This window comes from Mixophyes fleayi, chromosome 9, assembly GCF_038048845.1.
Source record: "Mixophyes fleayi isolate aMixFle1 chromosome 9, aMixFle1.hap1, whole genome shotgun sequence".
Taxonomy (NCBI): Eukaryota; Metazoa; Chordata; class Amphibia; order Anura; family Limnodynastidae; genus Mixophyes; species Mixophyes fleayi.
Genome location: NC_134410.1, coordinates 21,400,944 through 21,417,031, shown reverse-complemented (window position 1 = coordinate 21,417,031; position 16,088 = coordinate 21,400,944). Strand labels below are relative to the sequence as shown.

The window sequence follows — 16,088 nt, the reverse complement described above, 5'->3', positions numbered from 1 at the left end:
TCACACAGCCTGGGAAGGTCTAGTTTAAGAAAAGAATCCAATATTTACATATACTATACTAAAATTGTCTACACTTAATCACAGTACTAATATAAGATTTTAGGGTGACATAAGGCCTTAGACCAGTGTTATGCAGCATGCGGCTATCTGTCTGAGAACTACAAATCCCAGCATGTCATAATAGCCAGAAGCTGACGGCATGTGTTGGTATTGCTGGATAGTGATAGGGGTGTCTACACCTTCTGTAAACTGATGGATGAGGAAAGTCGCCTATGTTTAGAAAGGGCAACTTGCTATAATTTTAATTTAATCAGTCCTCCAGGAACCCTGCTACAGTGGTTTGGTGACGAAACTATGGAAACAATCTATTATCTTAATGTTCACAGTTTATTATCATAACAATGAGAGAATACTGCAGAGTGAATCTTGGTTAATCATACTATGAGGCACATTGGGATCTGCTTATTAGATGGAGGAACAGTGTGCTCTTTCATGAGCTGTAGCTAGATTAGGACTCTGGGATTGTCATACATACTCTCTCTCCTTTACCAGTGTTTGCCCAGCCCATTGTGAGCAAGGCGAAACCAGAGCTCCTTCGATCTCACTTCATTCCCACCATGGAGAAGCTGAAAAAACGGGCAGGAAAGGTGGTTGCAGAAGAGGACCTGCTACGTCTGGAGGCCAAGAGCGAGTCAGAAGATTCAGAGACTCTGATACGAGATGAGTTCTCTGTCCTATGCAGAGACCTCTATGCTCTGTACCCTCTTCTTATCCGCTATGTAGATAACAACAGGTACAGTAAGAGGTCCTCAAACCATTGTCGGAACAGATTTGGGTTTTAATGTTGGCATAGAACAAAATTACTAAAGATTCACCACCTTTCTCTGAAGCAGTCTTTTTTCGTATCGCCGCTGAATCTGTAATCATCTAGCTTCAGAACAATATATCATACAGTCTGCTTTCTCTACATTTGCTTTTTAAAATGAAAATGATCGTTTTCTTAATTAGTAGAAAGTAAAATCTGCACAAAAGTAGAAGATGTATTTTGTTTTCACAGGGCAAACTGGCTGACTGTTCCAAATTGTGATGCAGAGGAACTATTTCGAATGGTTGGAGAAGTGTTCATCTTCTGGTCCAAGTCCCACGTAAGCTGTAGATGCGGATTGCTGGGCTTTCCAGAGGCTTTCTAGAGGGAGTTGTGTCTCAGCCAAGTTGGAGATCATACACAAATCACTATAGCTCATCATGCAGGTCTCATAGACGATTACACCTATCTGCCTATCATGGGTATAAAAATCCTCTTTTTTTGAGGCACACCAGCTGCAGCTCACTTCAACAGATGATGACTACAAGTTTTTTTTTTGCAGAGAGCAATAAATCTATAAAATAATGTAGTGTAGAGACAACCAGGAAGTATCAGTGATTTCCCATGTAGCAAAAAAAGAACTTCAACAGTAAGGACACAACACCACTCTGTAGATGATTTCAGGAGTTAACGTGACATGATTTTGTGCATGATGTTCTTTCTTCTCTGCTAGAACTTTAAACGCGAGGAACAGAATTTTGTGGTACAGAATGAAATCAACAACATGTCTTTCCTTACTGCAGACAGCAAGAGCAAAATGTCAAAGGTGGGTAGAATGGTAAATGTAATTGTCCCCATACCTGCATCCGTGCTACGATACTTCGACATCTCCTTCTTTTGACACGGACTACATCCTATCCTCTCTACTCCTACTGACCATTATTTCTCCATACTGTTGTCTCATAATGACTTGTACATACTCTCTGATAATCCTGACCACCCTGAACATTGTCCTATTTCCTTCAGTCATGCTGACTACCTCCTAACATACTCCCATCCAGCCCTCTCTTATGACTGTCATAAATACGGACCCAACGTCTTCTCTACAGACTACTTATTGCCCTTTCAAGGACAAGTAACACCAAATCATTTTATCTCCCTATAAATAATAGTTTTCTTCTGTAAACATATTCTGTGTGTAGTTGGTTTTTAAAAAAGGACCATACAAGAGAAAGGTATGTTCTCCATTATATGCATGGCTCTATAATCAACAATGGACAGAGATTCCATACTCAAATGTTTTTCAGTTGTTTTCTTTAGTAGTCTAAGTGTTTTTTTAGAATGTTGTGTTTTTTCTCTTTTTTTTGGTGTTACTGGTCCTTGGTGTTTTTTGGTGTTACTGGTCCTTGGTTTCCTTTTTGTAGACTTATGTATTGAACTGTGTCCATCTGACACTACCAAGTCATTGTTGTATTGCCTCAGATTATAAACTGTTCTACTTGATATAATGTCAGTTCTTGGTTTACAGTGTAACAAACTCTTGTGTTTCTCTCTTTGTTCTCTTGTTAGTCTGGAGAATCCCAGGTCAGCAGTGACAACCTCTTCATTTGTGGTGGTGCTGCTGTTATAATGCCCTCTGCCTGTGTGGGAAGCATGGCTCTTTCTGTCTGTCCGTCCTGCACTCACTCCTAGTTCACATCTCTCCATGAAGTGCTCTGCAACACTGGACAGTGTTGTCCATTCTTAGTATTGGCTTACATGCTCTGTGCAGTCTTGCAGTTCATTTGCAGGAGGAAACGTTGATGTGGTTTTAGTGGAAGAATCCAAGGTCTCCTTCCACTTTGCTGCCTGAAAGATCTCGCAGGACGTCCTGCAAACGTTGCATCTGACACATTCATAAGCAGACTCTTTAAAAAGGAAGATTAACCCACAAATATTTTTATATATATATATATATATATATATATATATATATATATATATATATATATATATATACATATATATGTATTTATGAAGTACAACTCATACACCCCAGAGTCTGAAGATTAAATGGCTGTTGAAATTAGTTTATTAGCTCAATGAGCAAAGCAGGTCAAGTTCTATTAAATCTTCAGTTATTTATTTCTAGTCATGGACCATAATTGGATCTACCAATATACATGACTCTAGGAAGCTCTTTTAATTCCTGAGCTTGCCCCTCTCTTTTATCAGCTCAACAGTAAGCTAAGACTTTCTATATAGTTTATTATACATGTAATCTCTCAGTAACGCAATGGGACCATTAAGTATGAAAGTGTGGGGAATATACAGTAGGTAAGTATAAAAAACTATATTTAGTTCAGTGATGCAACGTCTATCTTAAGTTCCAATAGCGCAGTCCTGCAAGGTTTGAAACTGAATACACTGGACAATGTTCTGCAGATCTTTCCCACAGTAGATGTGTTTGGAGTTATTTTTTTAAGATAGTGGAAGGAGGTCGGTGAGACAGAAGATATTGCATGTTCTCTGTACGCATTTCAGAGACGGTAGGTGGCTGTGTGTTTTCTGCCTGAGCAACACATGGCACGCAGAATGTGTTGGCACAGAGTGAGGGCACAGATGTGGGTGAGATTGGGTGTGCAAAAAGGCTGCACCCCTCTGAGATCTGCTGTTAAAATGGCTTTACTGTGATCTCTGCAACTGTTTGGGTGGAGAGGGGGGGGGGGGGGTTTGTTGTGAAGTTGTGGAGTAGTTGTTATTGTCTGTCATTCTGCTAGAGTTTACACATCAGAGAAATATGTAGTCTGCACACCTCTGTTTCAAAATGTAACCCGCACAGAAACATTATCATGTACATAAAGTTTGTATATATAAATGCTACACAGTCCATGCTTCCATACATTCAATAGTAGGGTTACACAAATTTTCTTACAAGTACACCAAACACGGTGTCTGGTCTGCTAAGATCTAATTTGTCCACTAAGGTTATGTTCCTCATTTTGTTTAAATGTCTAACAGCTTAAATCTCTACCGTCTGGTACCATTACAAAAGGTTATGAACTGAAAGCATTTGCAGCCATAAATAAGCCAAGTTGATTAACGGAATGTTGAGGATCATTGTACAATAGGGAGAACACATTTTACAAACATAAGGTACGCGGTATATGTACAAACAAGTCCTAAATGTATACCGCTTCCCCGAACTACCATGTAGACTGCATCTGGCGGTAAGATTCTGCAGTTTATGTGATGTGATGTTGAAGTAAGTACAAGATGGTGAATAGGATGATTCCCTATGGATCTGGTTTGTGTTTATAGTTTATTTCCAGCAGGATATTGTCTAAGTCAGTTTTGCCCGTGCTCATCCATGTCGTTGGATATTCATTTTCACCTCCACCTCCAAAAGCATTTGCTATCTGTACATTCCTGCTTCTTCATAACACCTTATGCATAATTGGAACATCTTGTCCTTTACCTCCAATGTGTTTTCTCTTGTTCAGTCATCTATACGTCTTTTACAAAATCCAACTGTCCTTAACGTACTTCTCAACACTGACACATCATTAAAACCTTGGACATGTTTTCATTAGAGACTCAGTCATGGCCATCGTTCTTCATGCATTATGGGCCTGGTTGAGAGTGGGACGTACACCCGTTTGCTTAGCATATTTTTGAGGGGTTTTTGCACTGTGCATCCTCAAACAGTAAACATACTCATCTGCGGCTATTCAGACCTGCGACTTTTTTTTAACAGGGAAGGGGTGTTCTAACATACGCAAAGTACAGTAAGGCTGTGTTCAAGCAGTTTGACCAATTGCGTACGGACTTAGACTGGGAAGTAATGGAAAAGTGTTTTATTTGTGGGTGGTCGGGGACAGGTGAAAGGAGGGGATTAGAATGATGCCACCCAAACTAGCTTGTAATTAGAGGTTTGCGAAAAATTTGCAATACATATTGAGACTTTAGTAGTCGCTCAGCCATAGATTAGGATTTTCCAAGCAAGTTGTAGCAAACATAAAAAAAATATTGATACATGTCATTGTCCTGCTGTATTAGCTAGGTTATTCAAGCTTTAATGGTGCTTCATAGCAATTGCGTTCGTAACCTATAAAATAAAAGATCTTTGTACATGTTGACAAGTTGGACGTAGCTGTCTGAGGGGTGTATTGTCAAGTGGACACGTCTGCTACTCATTCAGATCTGGCTGCATACGTATGCAATACGGCGAACATATGTATGCTCTTGTGTGTGACTTTTCCAGTCGCAAGTTACTCTTACGCTTGAGTTCCACTCTGAATCAAGCCCTATATGTTCAATTTTATATTCTTCTCTGCAGTCAATTTTATGTAACATATTCCAAATCTGTGCAATGTTATATCTACCTTCCCTTCCATACATAGGTCCTTCTCCAAAGCTGCAAATCATTAGGTCACCCATCTATATGTATGTTCTGCTGTATCCAAAAATGCTAATGTATTCTTCTATATTTACTCTATAATATACATATTTTATGTCCTTCTCTTCCTGTGTGCGTCTTCATGACCTTCTCTTCATCCATGCACCTACATGTCCTCCTCCTCTTCTATGTATCTACATGTCCTCTTCATTATCTGTGTACCTTCATGCCCTCCTCTTCTTCCGTGTACCTTCATGCCCTCCTCTTCAGCCGTGTATCTTCATGCCCTCCTTTTCAGCCGTGTACCTTCATGCCCTCCTCTTCATCCATGTACCTTCAAGCCCTCCTCTTCATCCATGTGTCTTCATGTCCTCCTCTTCAGCCATGTATCTTCATGTCCTCCTCTTCAGCCGTGTATCTTCATGCTCTCCTTTTCAGCCGTGTACCTTCATGCCCTCCTCTTCATCCATGTGTCTTCATGTCCTCCTCTTCAGCCGTGTATCTTCATGCCCTCCTCTTCATCCAAGTACCTTCATGCCCACCTCTTCAGCCGTGTACCTTCATGCCCTCCTCTTCATCCTTGTATCTTCATGCCCTCCTTTTCATCCAAGTACCTTCATGCCCTCCACTTCAGCCGTGTATCTTCATGCCCTCCTCTTCAGCCGTGTACCTTCGTGCCCTCCACTTCAGCCGTGTACCTTCATGCCCTCCACTTCAGCCGTGTACCTTCATGCCCTCCTCTTCAGCCGTGTACCTTCGTGCCCTCCACTTCAGCCGTGTACCTTCATGCCCTCCACTTCAGCCGTGTACCTTCATGCCCTACACTTCAGCTGTGCATCTTCCTGCTCTCCTCTTCATCCGTGTATCTTCATACCCTCGTCTTCAGCGATGTATCTTCATGTCCTCCTCTTCAGCCATGTATCTTCATGCCCTCCTCTTCAGCCGTGTACCTTCATGCCCTCCTCTTCATCCGTGTATCGTCATGTCCTACTCTTCATCCGTGTATCTTCATGCCCTCCTCTTCATCCGTGTATCTTCTTGCTCTCCTCTTCATCCGTGTATTTTCATAGCCTCCTCTTCATCCGTGTATCTTCATGCCCTCCTCTTCATCTGTGTATCTTCATGCTCTCCTCTTCATCTGTGTATCTTCATGCTCTCCTCTTCATCTGTGTATCTTCATGCTCTACTCTTCATCCGTGTATCTTCATGCTCTCCTCTTCATCCGTGTATCTTCATGCTCTCCTCTTCATCCGTGTATCTTCATGTTCTCCCCTTAATCCGTGTATCTTCATGTCCTCCTCTTCAGCCGTGTATCTTCATGTTCTCCTCTTAATCCATGTATCTTCATGCTCTCCTCTTCATCCGTGTATCTTCATGTTCTCCTCTTAATCCATGTATCTTCATGCCCTCCTCTTCAGTCATGTATCTTCACATCCTGCCCTTCATTTATACATCTTCAGGTTCTCTTCTTTCTCCATATATGTTAACGTTTATCCTTGCATCTTCATATCCTTCTTCATTGACCATCTGAACAGAACAATTCCTCTAGTTCTGTATATTGGATACAGTCTTCACTATCTATCATGATTGTGTTAACTTTATAACTTCACATTTACTGAAAAGGGAGTGTTTGAAAGGCCAAAGATGACATTTTAACGAAAAAAACAAACTAAAACATTTAATAGTGGGGCTTGTGGTGTATCAAGGTCCACATTAACATGACATATATATATATATATATATATATATATATATATATATATATATATATATATATATATATATAGATACATATATACTTTAAAGTGTTTGCAACTATGTCATTTATATTTATTTGTTACTTTACATTGTATCTTGACCTACACACCCATGCCTGGGTGTCCTCCTGCATAATTATGCAACTTATGTCCACTTCCACATTCACATTCTTTATGTCCTCCTCTACGTCCAAATCTTTGTCTCCTTATGTCCTCCTATATCCATAAATGTTTGTCCTCCTCTGCATCCATGTATATTTACATCTTCGTCTACATCCACAATCTGTAGGTCCTTCATATCCATATAACTTGTTTTCCTCCTCCATAGCTTTTGTACCCATATCTACTCACCCACATCTGTGCATCTGTATTTCGATCTCAAATTAATATCTATTAGGATTGCAACTAAAATATGTCGTCTCAGTTTCATTTCCATCTGGTCAAGCTGTAACATGTGTTTGTTCTATGTTTTATTTTGTCAACTAGTAAAACACCATCCATTACTTTTCAATGGGTCAGTGTTGGTTTTGTAAGTTAAATACCCAGTATACATTTTGGGCCTGAGTCATTAAGGCATTAACGCATACTGAGCGCATCGTGCGTTTGTTTTAAACTGCACATAACTTGGCTCTGCATACTTCCGAAGTCAAAAAGGAACGGACCTCAAGATACGTGTGGTGATGACAATGGGTGTAGGTTTACTCTGCTCTACTAGACCAGACACTGCAGGACAATGCCTATGTGTAATATAAAATATCAAAAGTACGTATAGAAAAAAAAAAAAAATATATATACATATATATAATTTTAACAGACATTTTTACAGTTGTTCCTGATTGAAAACACATGTTATAGCATGCATATGATACTGACATTGCTAGGACTCATGACTTAGACTAGACCTCTACCTGGGGCAAGAGACACATCAGAAAGCCAGCATACTTCTGCGTGCGTCTGAACCTGACGTTAACCTTAATGTACATTGCCTACGTGTATCCGTCCATTCCCCACTCTGTTCACTCCCCGAAATCATAGGTTGTAGTAAGTGTGGATGGCGCTTAAGGCTGACTTTGACGTGGCTGCGTTCTGTTGCGTATCATCGGGTTCTGAGCACGGGCAGAATAATTTTGGCGAACGATACGCACAAAACCGGGAGATACGTTCCTTAATGACTTAGGCCCTATATGTGTTGCTTCATTTGTTGCCTGTACACTAAATGTTGAAACTATATATATTCCAAGTATTGGTATCACTAATCTATCAACAAGAACATGATATAAGAGCGAGTCTTCACCCAAGTGATTACTACACGAGAAATTCACAGATTGTCATGTGATGTTCTAAAATGTCATGGTCAATTTCTAAGACATAACACATCCCCTGTAAACTAATTATGATGGCATTATTGATACAAGAGGGGCTATCATCTTACTGGGGCCGGGAATTAAGTTAATAAATAAATATACATTTATTTTCTGGAAGGTTACATTTCATGTACAGGCCTATATGTCTTGTATTTTATCATGTTCCATGTACTGCAGAATACCCATGTAGATTGGGTATCATGGGGTGTTGCTTGGCGGGCTCTGATATTGGCTGGAACTTGGCAGAAATTGTTTAGTCGGAGTATTTGCTGACATTAGCTGAACATACACTTGGCAAGTTCTGGCTGATGGCTGGTTGCAGAGTGGACTGATGCCTGTGTTGGTTGGTGATACGTTAAGACAATTGATGATTCCCTCAGGTTCACCGCTGGAGAAATCAACATAGCTGAGTTGCATGCACCATGTCTGTCCAGAGAATGCGTTTTTTTTTACTCTAAGTTTAGACAATTTAAATTTCCTTTACCCCCTTTAGTCTGGTGGCTCTGACCAGGAGCGCACGAAGAAGCAACGCCGCGGGGACCGTTACTCTGTACAAACTTCGCTCATTGTGGCTACTCTGAAGAAGATGCTTCCGATTGGACTGAACATGTGTTCACCCACTGACCAGGAGCTGATTACGCTGGCCAAGACACGCTATGCACTGGTGAGTGTAATTTGCTTGGACAGCTTCCCATACCAGTAAATAAAAATATTTCACACTATTCTCATCCGGCACTTGATCCGAGTGATGAATTACTTAGGGGGCAGTGGACTTACAAGGCTATCTCCCAGTCTACTGCCCCTATATCTCTAACCTCCTCTCCATTCACACTCCTGCCCGCTCCCTGCGCTCGGCCAATGACCGTCGCCTCTCCTCCACTCTGATCACCTCTTCCCACTCCAGAATCCAAGACTTCTTCCTCACTCCATCCGTCTCTCTCCTAATCTGTGCTCCTTCAAACGGGCACTTAAAACTCACCTGTTCCTCAAAGCCTACCAACCATCCACCTAACCCCCTCATCTCCTCCGCTCGCTCTCCCCTCTCTCCTGCCGGCCCTGTTTTCTCTCCCCCATGCTTCAACTGGCTCCCCTTTGTGCCTGTCTTGTTTACCCTCCCTTAGGATGTAAGCTCGTATGAGCAGGGCCCTCTTCCCTCCAGTCTCCGTACCTGTACTTCTGCTCTGTCTTTACTGCATTAGCCTGCTTGGAGTTTCTGAAGTATTGGTATTTTTTGTTTATTGTTCAGTCCTGTTTCACCCTGTATAGTCTACTTATTTGTGCTGTGTATGGCGCTGCAGAACTCTTGTGGTGCCTAACAAATAAAGGATAATAATAATGAATCTCAGCCAGCTTAATACATTGTTAGAACTCATCAACTGTATTCTGTTATTGTTCTACAGAAAGATACTGATGAAGAAGTCAGAGAATTCCTGCAGGATAATCTCCATCTGCAGGGCAAGGTTGGTACATGGTGACATGTAGTATTACAGGACCCCATTGAATATATAATAATAGTTGGATACATATTACCTTTTCATTTCCTTCTTCCCTGTTATATAGGAGATTTGTATACAACAATATCCAATGCCTTCACATGAAATAAATGTTATTCCTATGCAAAACTACCAGACAGTATGCTGGCCACGAATTGTGCAGTGTGACTGACAAATTGCATTGTACAGTGTGTGGCATATTTGTGTTCATTTGTTTATGCTGGATTGGTCAAATTATTGTTGCTTTGACCTCACCAGTATTAATGCATGTTAAAGCCCACCATAGCAGATTATTTTACTCTCCTGACACAATTAAATGCCAGATATTTATGTTTCTATCCACAAAATGCAAGAAAACAATTGTGAGTCTTCATGTTCTCTTTGCATCTCTTTCATCACTTCCATTGTTTGTTGTCTTCTGACTGACTGAAATTGCCTACTCTTTACATCTCTTATCCTATCTCTCCATCCAATTCAGTGTGAGAATTCCTCAATGCGCTGGCAGATGGCTCTTTATAATAAAATGTCAGGTAAAGCAGAGGACTCCAACAGTCCAGAGAAGATCGTGAAACGCGTGCAAGAGGTGTCTGCTGTGCTCTTTCATCTGGAACTGGTGAGTAGCTTTGAGGGTCTGTAAAAATGCTAGACGAGTGACCCATTGACCCTCTGTTCATTCTGTTTTTGTTTGGTCTTCCTGCCTTGTGACTAACGCCCCCATGTATCACCAGACGGAGCACCCCTTTAAATCCAAGAAAGCTGTTTGGCACAAGCTCCTTTCCAAGCAACGCCGTCGAGCAGTAGTGGCTTGTTTCCGGATGACACCATTGTATAACCTTCCCAGGTGCGTGCTACAAAAATGAATCTCCTGGTTTGCCCGACATAATAAACAGATGGTAGGTAATAAGATACCAACGGGATTAGGTGCTTTTGTAGTACTATTTATGTCCACTTCCTAAGGACAGATTGAATCTTAACAAAATAACCATGACCTTTGATTCTTTGAGACCACTTGAGGCATTAGGTATTACTCAAGTCATCAATCACTCACACACTTATAGAAGCTATATCTGAAACATTTTGAGCTTATATTTTTTTTTATTCCACTTAGGGCTAGATTTACTAAACTGCGGGTTTGAAAAAGTGGCGATGTTGCCTATAGCAACCAATCAGATTCTAGTGATCATATATTTAGTACATTGTACAAAATGACAGCTAGAATCTGGTTGCTATAGGCAATATCTCCACTTTTTCAATCCCGCTGTTTAGTATATATACACCCCTTGGTCACAACAAGCAAGTATACCACTATATTCAGCAGGCCCATATCAAAGCTCTTAGTCAGTGCAGCCGTAAAAAAAGGTGAATTTTGTGCAGGTAATGAGGGCCTCTTTCCCCTGTTATAATTGCATGCGAGATCTGCATATAAGCTCATTGCAACGAGGTCCATTACAATGCACAGTACGGCCACGAGCACTAATGAAATGTATATGGGCAGCACGGTGGCTAAGTGGTTAGCACTTCTGCCTCACAGCGCTGGGGTCATGAGTTCAGTTCCCGACCATGGCCTTATCCGTGTGGAGTTTGTATGTTCTCACTGTGTTTGCGTGGGTTTCCTCCGGGTGCTCCGGTTTCCTCCCACACTCCAATAACATACTAATAGGTTAATTGGCTGCTATGAAAATTGACCCTAGTCTCTCTTTCTCTCTCTCTTTGTATGTGTTAGGGAATTTAGATTGTAAGCTCCAATGGGGCAGCGACTGATGTGAGTGAGTTCTCTGTACAGCGCTGCGGAATCAGTGGCGCTATATAAATAAATGGTGATGATGATGATGACATGTGATAAGAACGATGTACCCGGCCATTCGGTTTGTAGAGATCTAGGGCAATTATTGCTGTGGACCTCAAGCAGAAGCAATACATTATAGTGTTATTTTTTCTGGGGCACACATATTCAGAAGTTATGATGGAGCTCCATAGTACAGGCCTCCAACCTAAAATAAACACTCAAAATTTAAACAGGCAAACCAGTTTTGTCAGTACAGTAGTGTCTCTATGATATAGTTATGCTTAGGGTTTTTTCCTAGTTGTATGGACTATGCCTAGTAAGCTGATTTCAATTACCTAATGATATTTGTCCACAAATGTTAGACCAGTATGTATTTATTCTGGTCTAGATTGTTACTGTGATAAAGGTAATGTGTAAAGTGAAAAGTTATATAATCACTCACCACCAAAAATAAAAATAAATAAAAAACATTTGTCCTCGGAATCACTCCATTTGTCCAAAATAAACCAGAATTAGGGCTCATTTACTAACATTGTAATAACAATTTGCACCAAATTATAATGTGCATTAGACAAATATCTACTGATAGGTTGTAGTTCAGTGTCAATTTGCACCTAAAGGAAATGCTATTAATTACTGCACTACTTATCACAAACTATTATACTCTAACTTGACACCTTGTTAAATTGGTAACTACAAGCCATATCCGTGTTACTGCTTTACAGGCACCGTGCTTGTAACATGTTCCTGGAGGGATACAAACACGCCTGGATAATGAGCGAGGAACATGACTTTGAAGACAGGATGATCGACGACTTGGCTGTGAGTAACAAAGAGATAAATCTTTAGAAACTGATCAAAATAAAGGCAGTATGTAATACAGGATATCACTAGTTACATAGCGCCAATGTGATTGTCACAATATATCATGGGTATATTGATGTTAAACAGTTGGCATTGGAGATAACGATGCATAATAATTAATATATTTCTATCTTTTGTCATGTTACCCCGAAAAAACAAATGTACGTCTAGGACAGCAGCTGCCAGAGAAAATAGTTTATAGACTTTCCCAGTTGTTATGAATATTGGTACAGGGCAGATGAGGATAGGCAAATCGACACGGAAAATCGTTAGTATTCAATGGATAAATAGGTGGAATTTACTATGTAATAGAAAATCTTGGTTGTTTATTCCTTAGAAATCCGGTGAGATGGGAGAGGAAGAGGAAGAGGAAGAAGAGAAAAAGCCAGACCCATTGCACCAACTAATCCTTCATTTCAGTAGAACCGCCTTGACAGAGAAAAGGTGAGTGCCGTTATAGGACATCCAGCGGAATATCATCTCATTATTTTCTCATTGAAATGAAGACATTCCAAATTCTAAACTCCTGACAACAATCATTCCATTTCAGTAAACTGGATGAAGACTACTTATATATGGCATATGCGGATATCATGGCAAAGGTAAGTTATTCAATGCAATGTATCAAATATGAAAGATAAATTACATATGCTGAGGAACTTAGGGGGTCCTTCTATATACCAGATCTCCCGGAGGTCCTGGAGATAGTTATATAACTTTATATAGTACTGGTAGGATAGTGTCTAGAGTACACTGTTCAGTTCTACCCTAAAGATCTGCAAGATATTGATATCCTTGTATACATTAGTGGTAAGGTCTCACCAAGGATATAGTGTTAATATTCATTACTTGACTATCTCTATATCATAATTATCTTCTTGATCCCCGCAGAGTTGTCACATGGAGGAAGAAGGAGAAGCTTCCGAGGGTGAAGAAGAAGAAGTTGAACTTACATTTGAAGTAGGTTCTACTCTGTCCTATTCCTTTAGGCACAGTCCTTCCTTTCCACCCTTCTAAGTACAGCATATTTTGAGGCTTCACCCACTGTTGTTATTCTCCTCCTGTTTCTTATGCCCTTCTCTTGTTTTTATCAACTTTTGACATGATATGGCTATAAAAAGACCTTACTAGATCAATGTTAGCATTTCCACTTTATCCGATAACTCAGTCATAAGTGATTTAATCTATTGCTTAATGCATACGTTCTTTAAAGCTTACTATAGGTCTTGATGACTCAACCTTGTGATACCAGGTGCCGTTCAATCTCATTGTAATAACTAATTGTACAAACAAGTTATTCACCAAGTCATAAGGTTTGTCTTCTCCCACATCCCTATGAACCAATTGTCTTCTCTGCCCGCAGGAGAAAGAGATGGAAAAGCAGAAGTTATTGTACCAGCAGTCACGTCTCCATAATCGTGGAGCTGCTGAGATGGTCTTGCAGATGATTAGTGCATGTAAAGGTGAGAAAGGAACATTCATACAGTTGTATAAAAATTAGGTCTGGCTTTCAAGTCCAGTGGATATTTTTCTGTGTTGGCTCAGGTCTCCATTTTACTCTACTCATGAGCAATTCTGTCTTTTAGGTGAACCAGGGTCCATGGTTTCCTCCACCCTCAAGCTGGGAATTTCCATCCTTAATGGGGGTAACTGTGAAGTTCAGCAGGTAAAGTATCAGCAAATGTCTGTCTATTTGGATTGAACAGAGGTTCCCAGCTTACTTGGGCCTGACCTACAAGGCTTTGGAAATTGAATTACTGCTTCATTTCTTCTCATATAGGATGACGCCAGGTGGACAGTAATGAACAATATTGTTAATGGGAACCAATATTCTGTTACGTGTGTGCTTAACATTTGTCTTATAAGAGAGATAGTCAGCTAAGATCCAATATTCTTCTATGTTGTGAATGTGTAAGTCGGTACCACTTAGACCTGAAAAGAAGATCTCCCAAATGTTTGTCCTGAAATACGAAATGAGTCCAAATAAAGCGTTTCTCAAAATATTCAACTCAGTTTTATACAGTATTGAAATAAACACTATGGGGGAATTCAATGGCCGGCGATGTGGCACACGGACATCCCGCTTCGCGCGTTGCCGGCAATTACGGTAAAAATATCTGGTGCAAAGTGTCTCACAGACATTCTGGAGACACTTTACAGCTTATTGAATCCCCCCCCCCCTATGAGGTAGTGTAGTAGTCTGGAATCGGGGATAGTAAACACTTATTTACAAGTGTCGTTAATTGTAAAGTTGCTGGTGCGGAAGTTAACCCATACTTGCCAACTTTTCCTCGTTGGCTTCAGGGAGATCCCAGGGGAGGTGGGCATTTAGGTCGGGGCTTGACGATTCGCGGTACTAAGATGACACGATATTTGTGTCATTAAGCCCCGTCCCTTGCCACTTATCTACTGCGAGGTTGAGAACCAGGAGGTTGCCCTGCTCTCCCGGGAGGTCTCCCAGAAATGCAGGAGTCTCCCGGACATTCTGGAGGAGTAGGCAACTATGCGTTAAAGAAAAGCAGCTAATGAATCTCTAGAGACTGAAGTGTCTTTTACATTTCTGTCTCCATTACTGAAGTCATGTTGTCTTACCTGTCAGTCTTTGATTAAATCTTGGTCTCCATGAAAATGGCCACCTCCATAGTCATCAATACATGGACATAGGACACAATTTCTGAACTGTGTCATCATGCCACAGATGGCGAAGCCAACCACGTCTTGTACTGGCTCAGCATCAGGGAGAATGCCAGACTCTTCAGGGAGTGAGGGAGATCACCCCTATTTCAGGGAGTCTCCCTGACATTCAGGGAGTGTTGGCAAGTATGAGTTAAACTCAATATTATTGTTTATATACAGCACCAATCATATTACACCGTGCTGTATTGAGGATATGTAATCATTTATATTAGTCCCTGCCCAATGGATCGTAAAATCTGAATTTCCTTACGCACACGCACACACTACTGCAGGGTCTGTTTTGGCTGAAGCCAATTAACTTACCAGTATGTATTTGGACTGGAGCTGCCTGAGAAACACAGGGAGAACATGCAAACTCCACACAAATAGGACAGTGGTTGGAACTGGACTCATGACCCCGGTATTTGGAGCCAGTAATGCTAACCACTATCACACTGTGTTGCTCCAGGACAGAAAGTGGTGTGAAATATGAAAATAATCTGATTTTATTATATTTTTTTAAATTTATTGCCAGGTCAAACAATCTTACAGTAATATTTTGAACATAAAAAAACACCCAGAGGTCTGTGATGGCAGAGATAAACATATCAAAATAAATAGAAATAGCAAAATAGAAATGTAAAAAGTGGGAAACAAAAAATATGTTTCTCCAGAAAAACACAAGATTAAAAAAATAAAATAAAGTAAAATAACTAATGGACATTTGTAGACAAATGATGATTGTCAACCAGGGTTTTAATAATCTGATTTTAAAGTTCTTATTTTTCCCATTTTTCATTACTTCTGCAGAAAATGCTGGACTATCTAAAGGACAAGAGGGAAGTTGGCTTTTTCCAGAGTGTGCAGGCCTTAATGCAGACCTGCAGGTGAAGACGCTTCTAGATATACTTTGCCAAAGATAAATGTCTATTGTTTCATAGCTGAATTAATTTCAAGGTTAATGA

General features: G+C 40.4%; 1 protein-coding gene across 4 annotated transcripts in view; it reads left to right on the top strand.

The window, feature by feature from the left end:
• The window catches only part of RYR1 (ryanodine receptor 1), a 114,950-nt gene that overhangs the window by 58,588 nt on the left and 40,274 nt on the right, over positions 1 to 16,088 (top strand). For 3 of the 4 annotated variants that reach the window (XM_075186855.1, XM_075186854.1, XM_075186852.1), the window contains exons 67-81: positions 553 to 793; positions 1,058 to 1,145; positions 1,539 to 1,631; positions 2,375 to 2,389; positions 8,798 to 8,968; positions 9,705 to 9,764; positions 10,276 to 10,410; positions 10,526 to 10,638; positions 12,309 to 12,405; positions 12,785 to 12,891; positions 12,998 to 13,049; positions 13,339 to 13,407; positions 13,811 to 13,910; positions 14,034 to 14,113; positions 15,934 to 16,010. In XM_075186855.1, coding sequence (XP_075042956.1) covers positions 553 to 793; positions 1,058 to 1,145; positions 1,539 to 1,631; positions 2,375 to 2,389; positions 8,798 to 8,968; positions 9,705 to 9,764; positions 10,276 to 10,410; positions 10,526 to 10,638; positions 12,309 to 12,405; positions 12,785 to 12,891; positions 12,998 to 13,049; positions 13,339 to 13,407; positions 13,811 to 13,910; positions 14,034 to 14,113; positions 15,934 to 16,010 — 1,498 coding nt within the window. The remainder of the gene's footprint in view (positions 1 to 552; positions 794 to 1,057; positions 1,146 to 1,538; positions 1,632 to 2,374; positions 2,390 to 8,797; positions 8,969 to 9,704; positions 9,765 to 10,275; positions 10,411 to 10,525; positions 10,639 to 12,308; positions 12,406 to 12,784; positions 12,892 to 12,997; positions 13,050 to 13,338; positions 13,408 to 13,810; positions 13,911 to 14,033; positions 14,114 to 15,933; positions 16,011 to 16,088) is intronic. The other variant, XM_075186856.1, reaches the window with a different exon arrangement.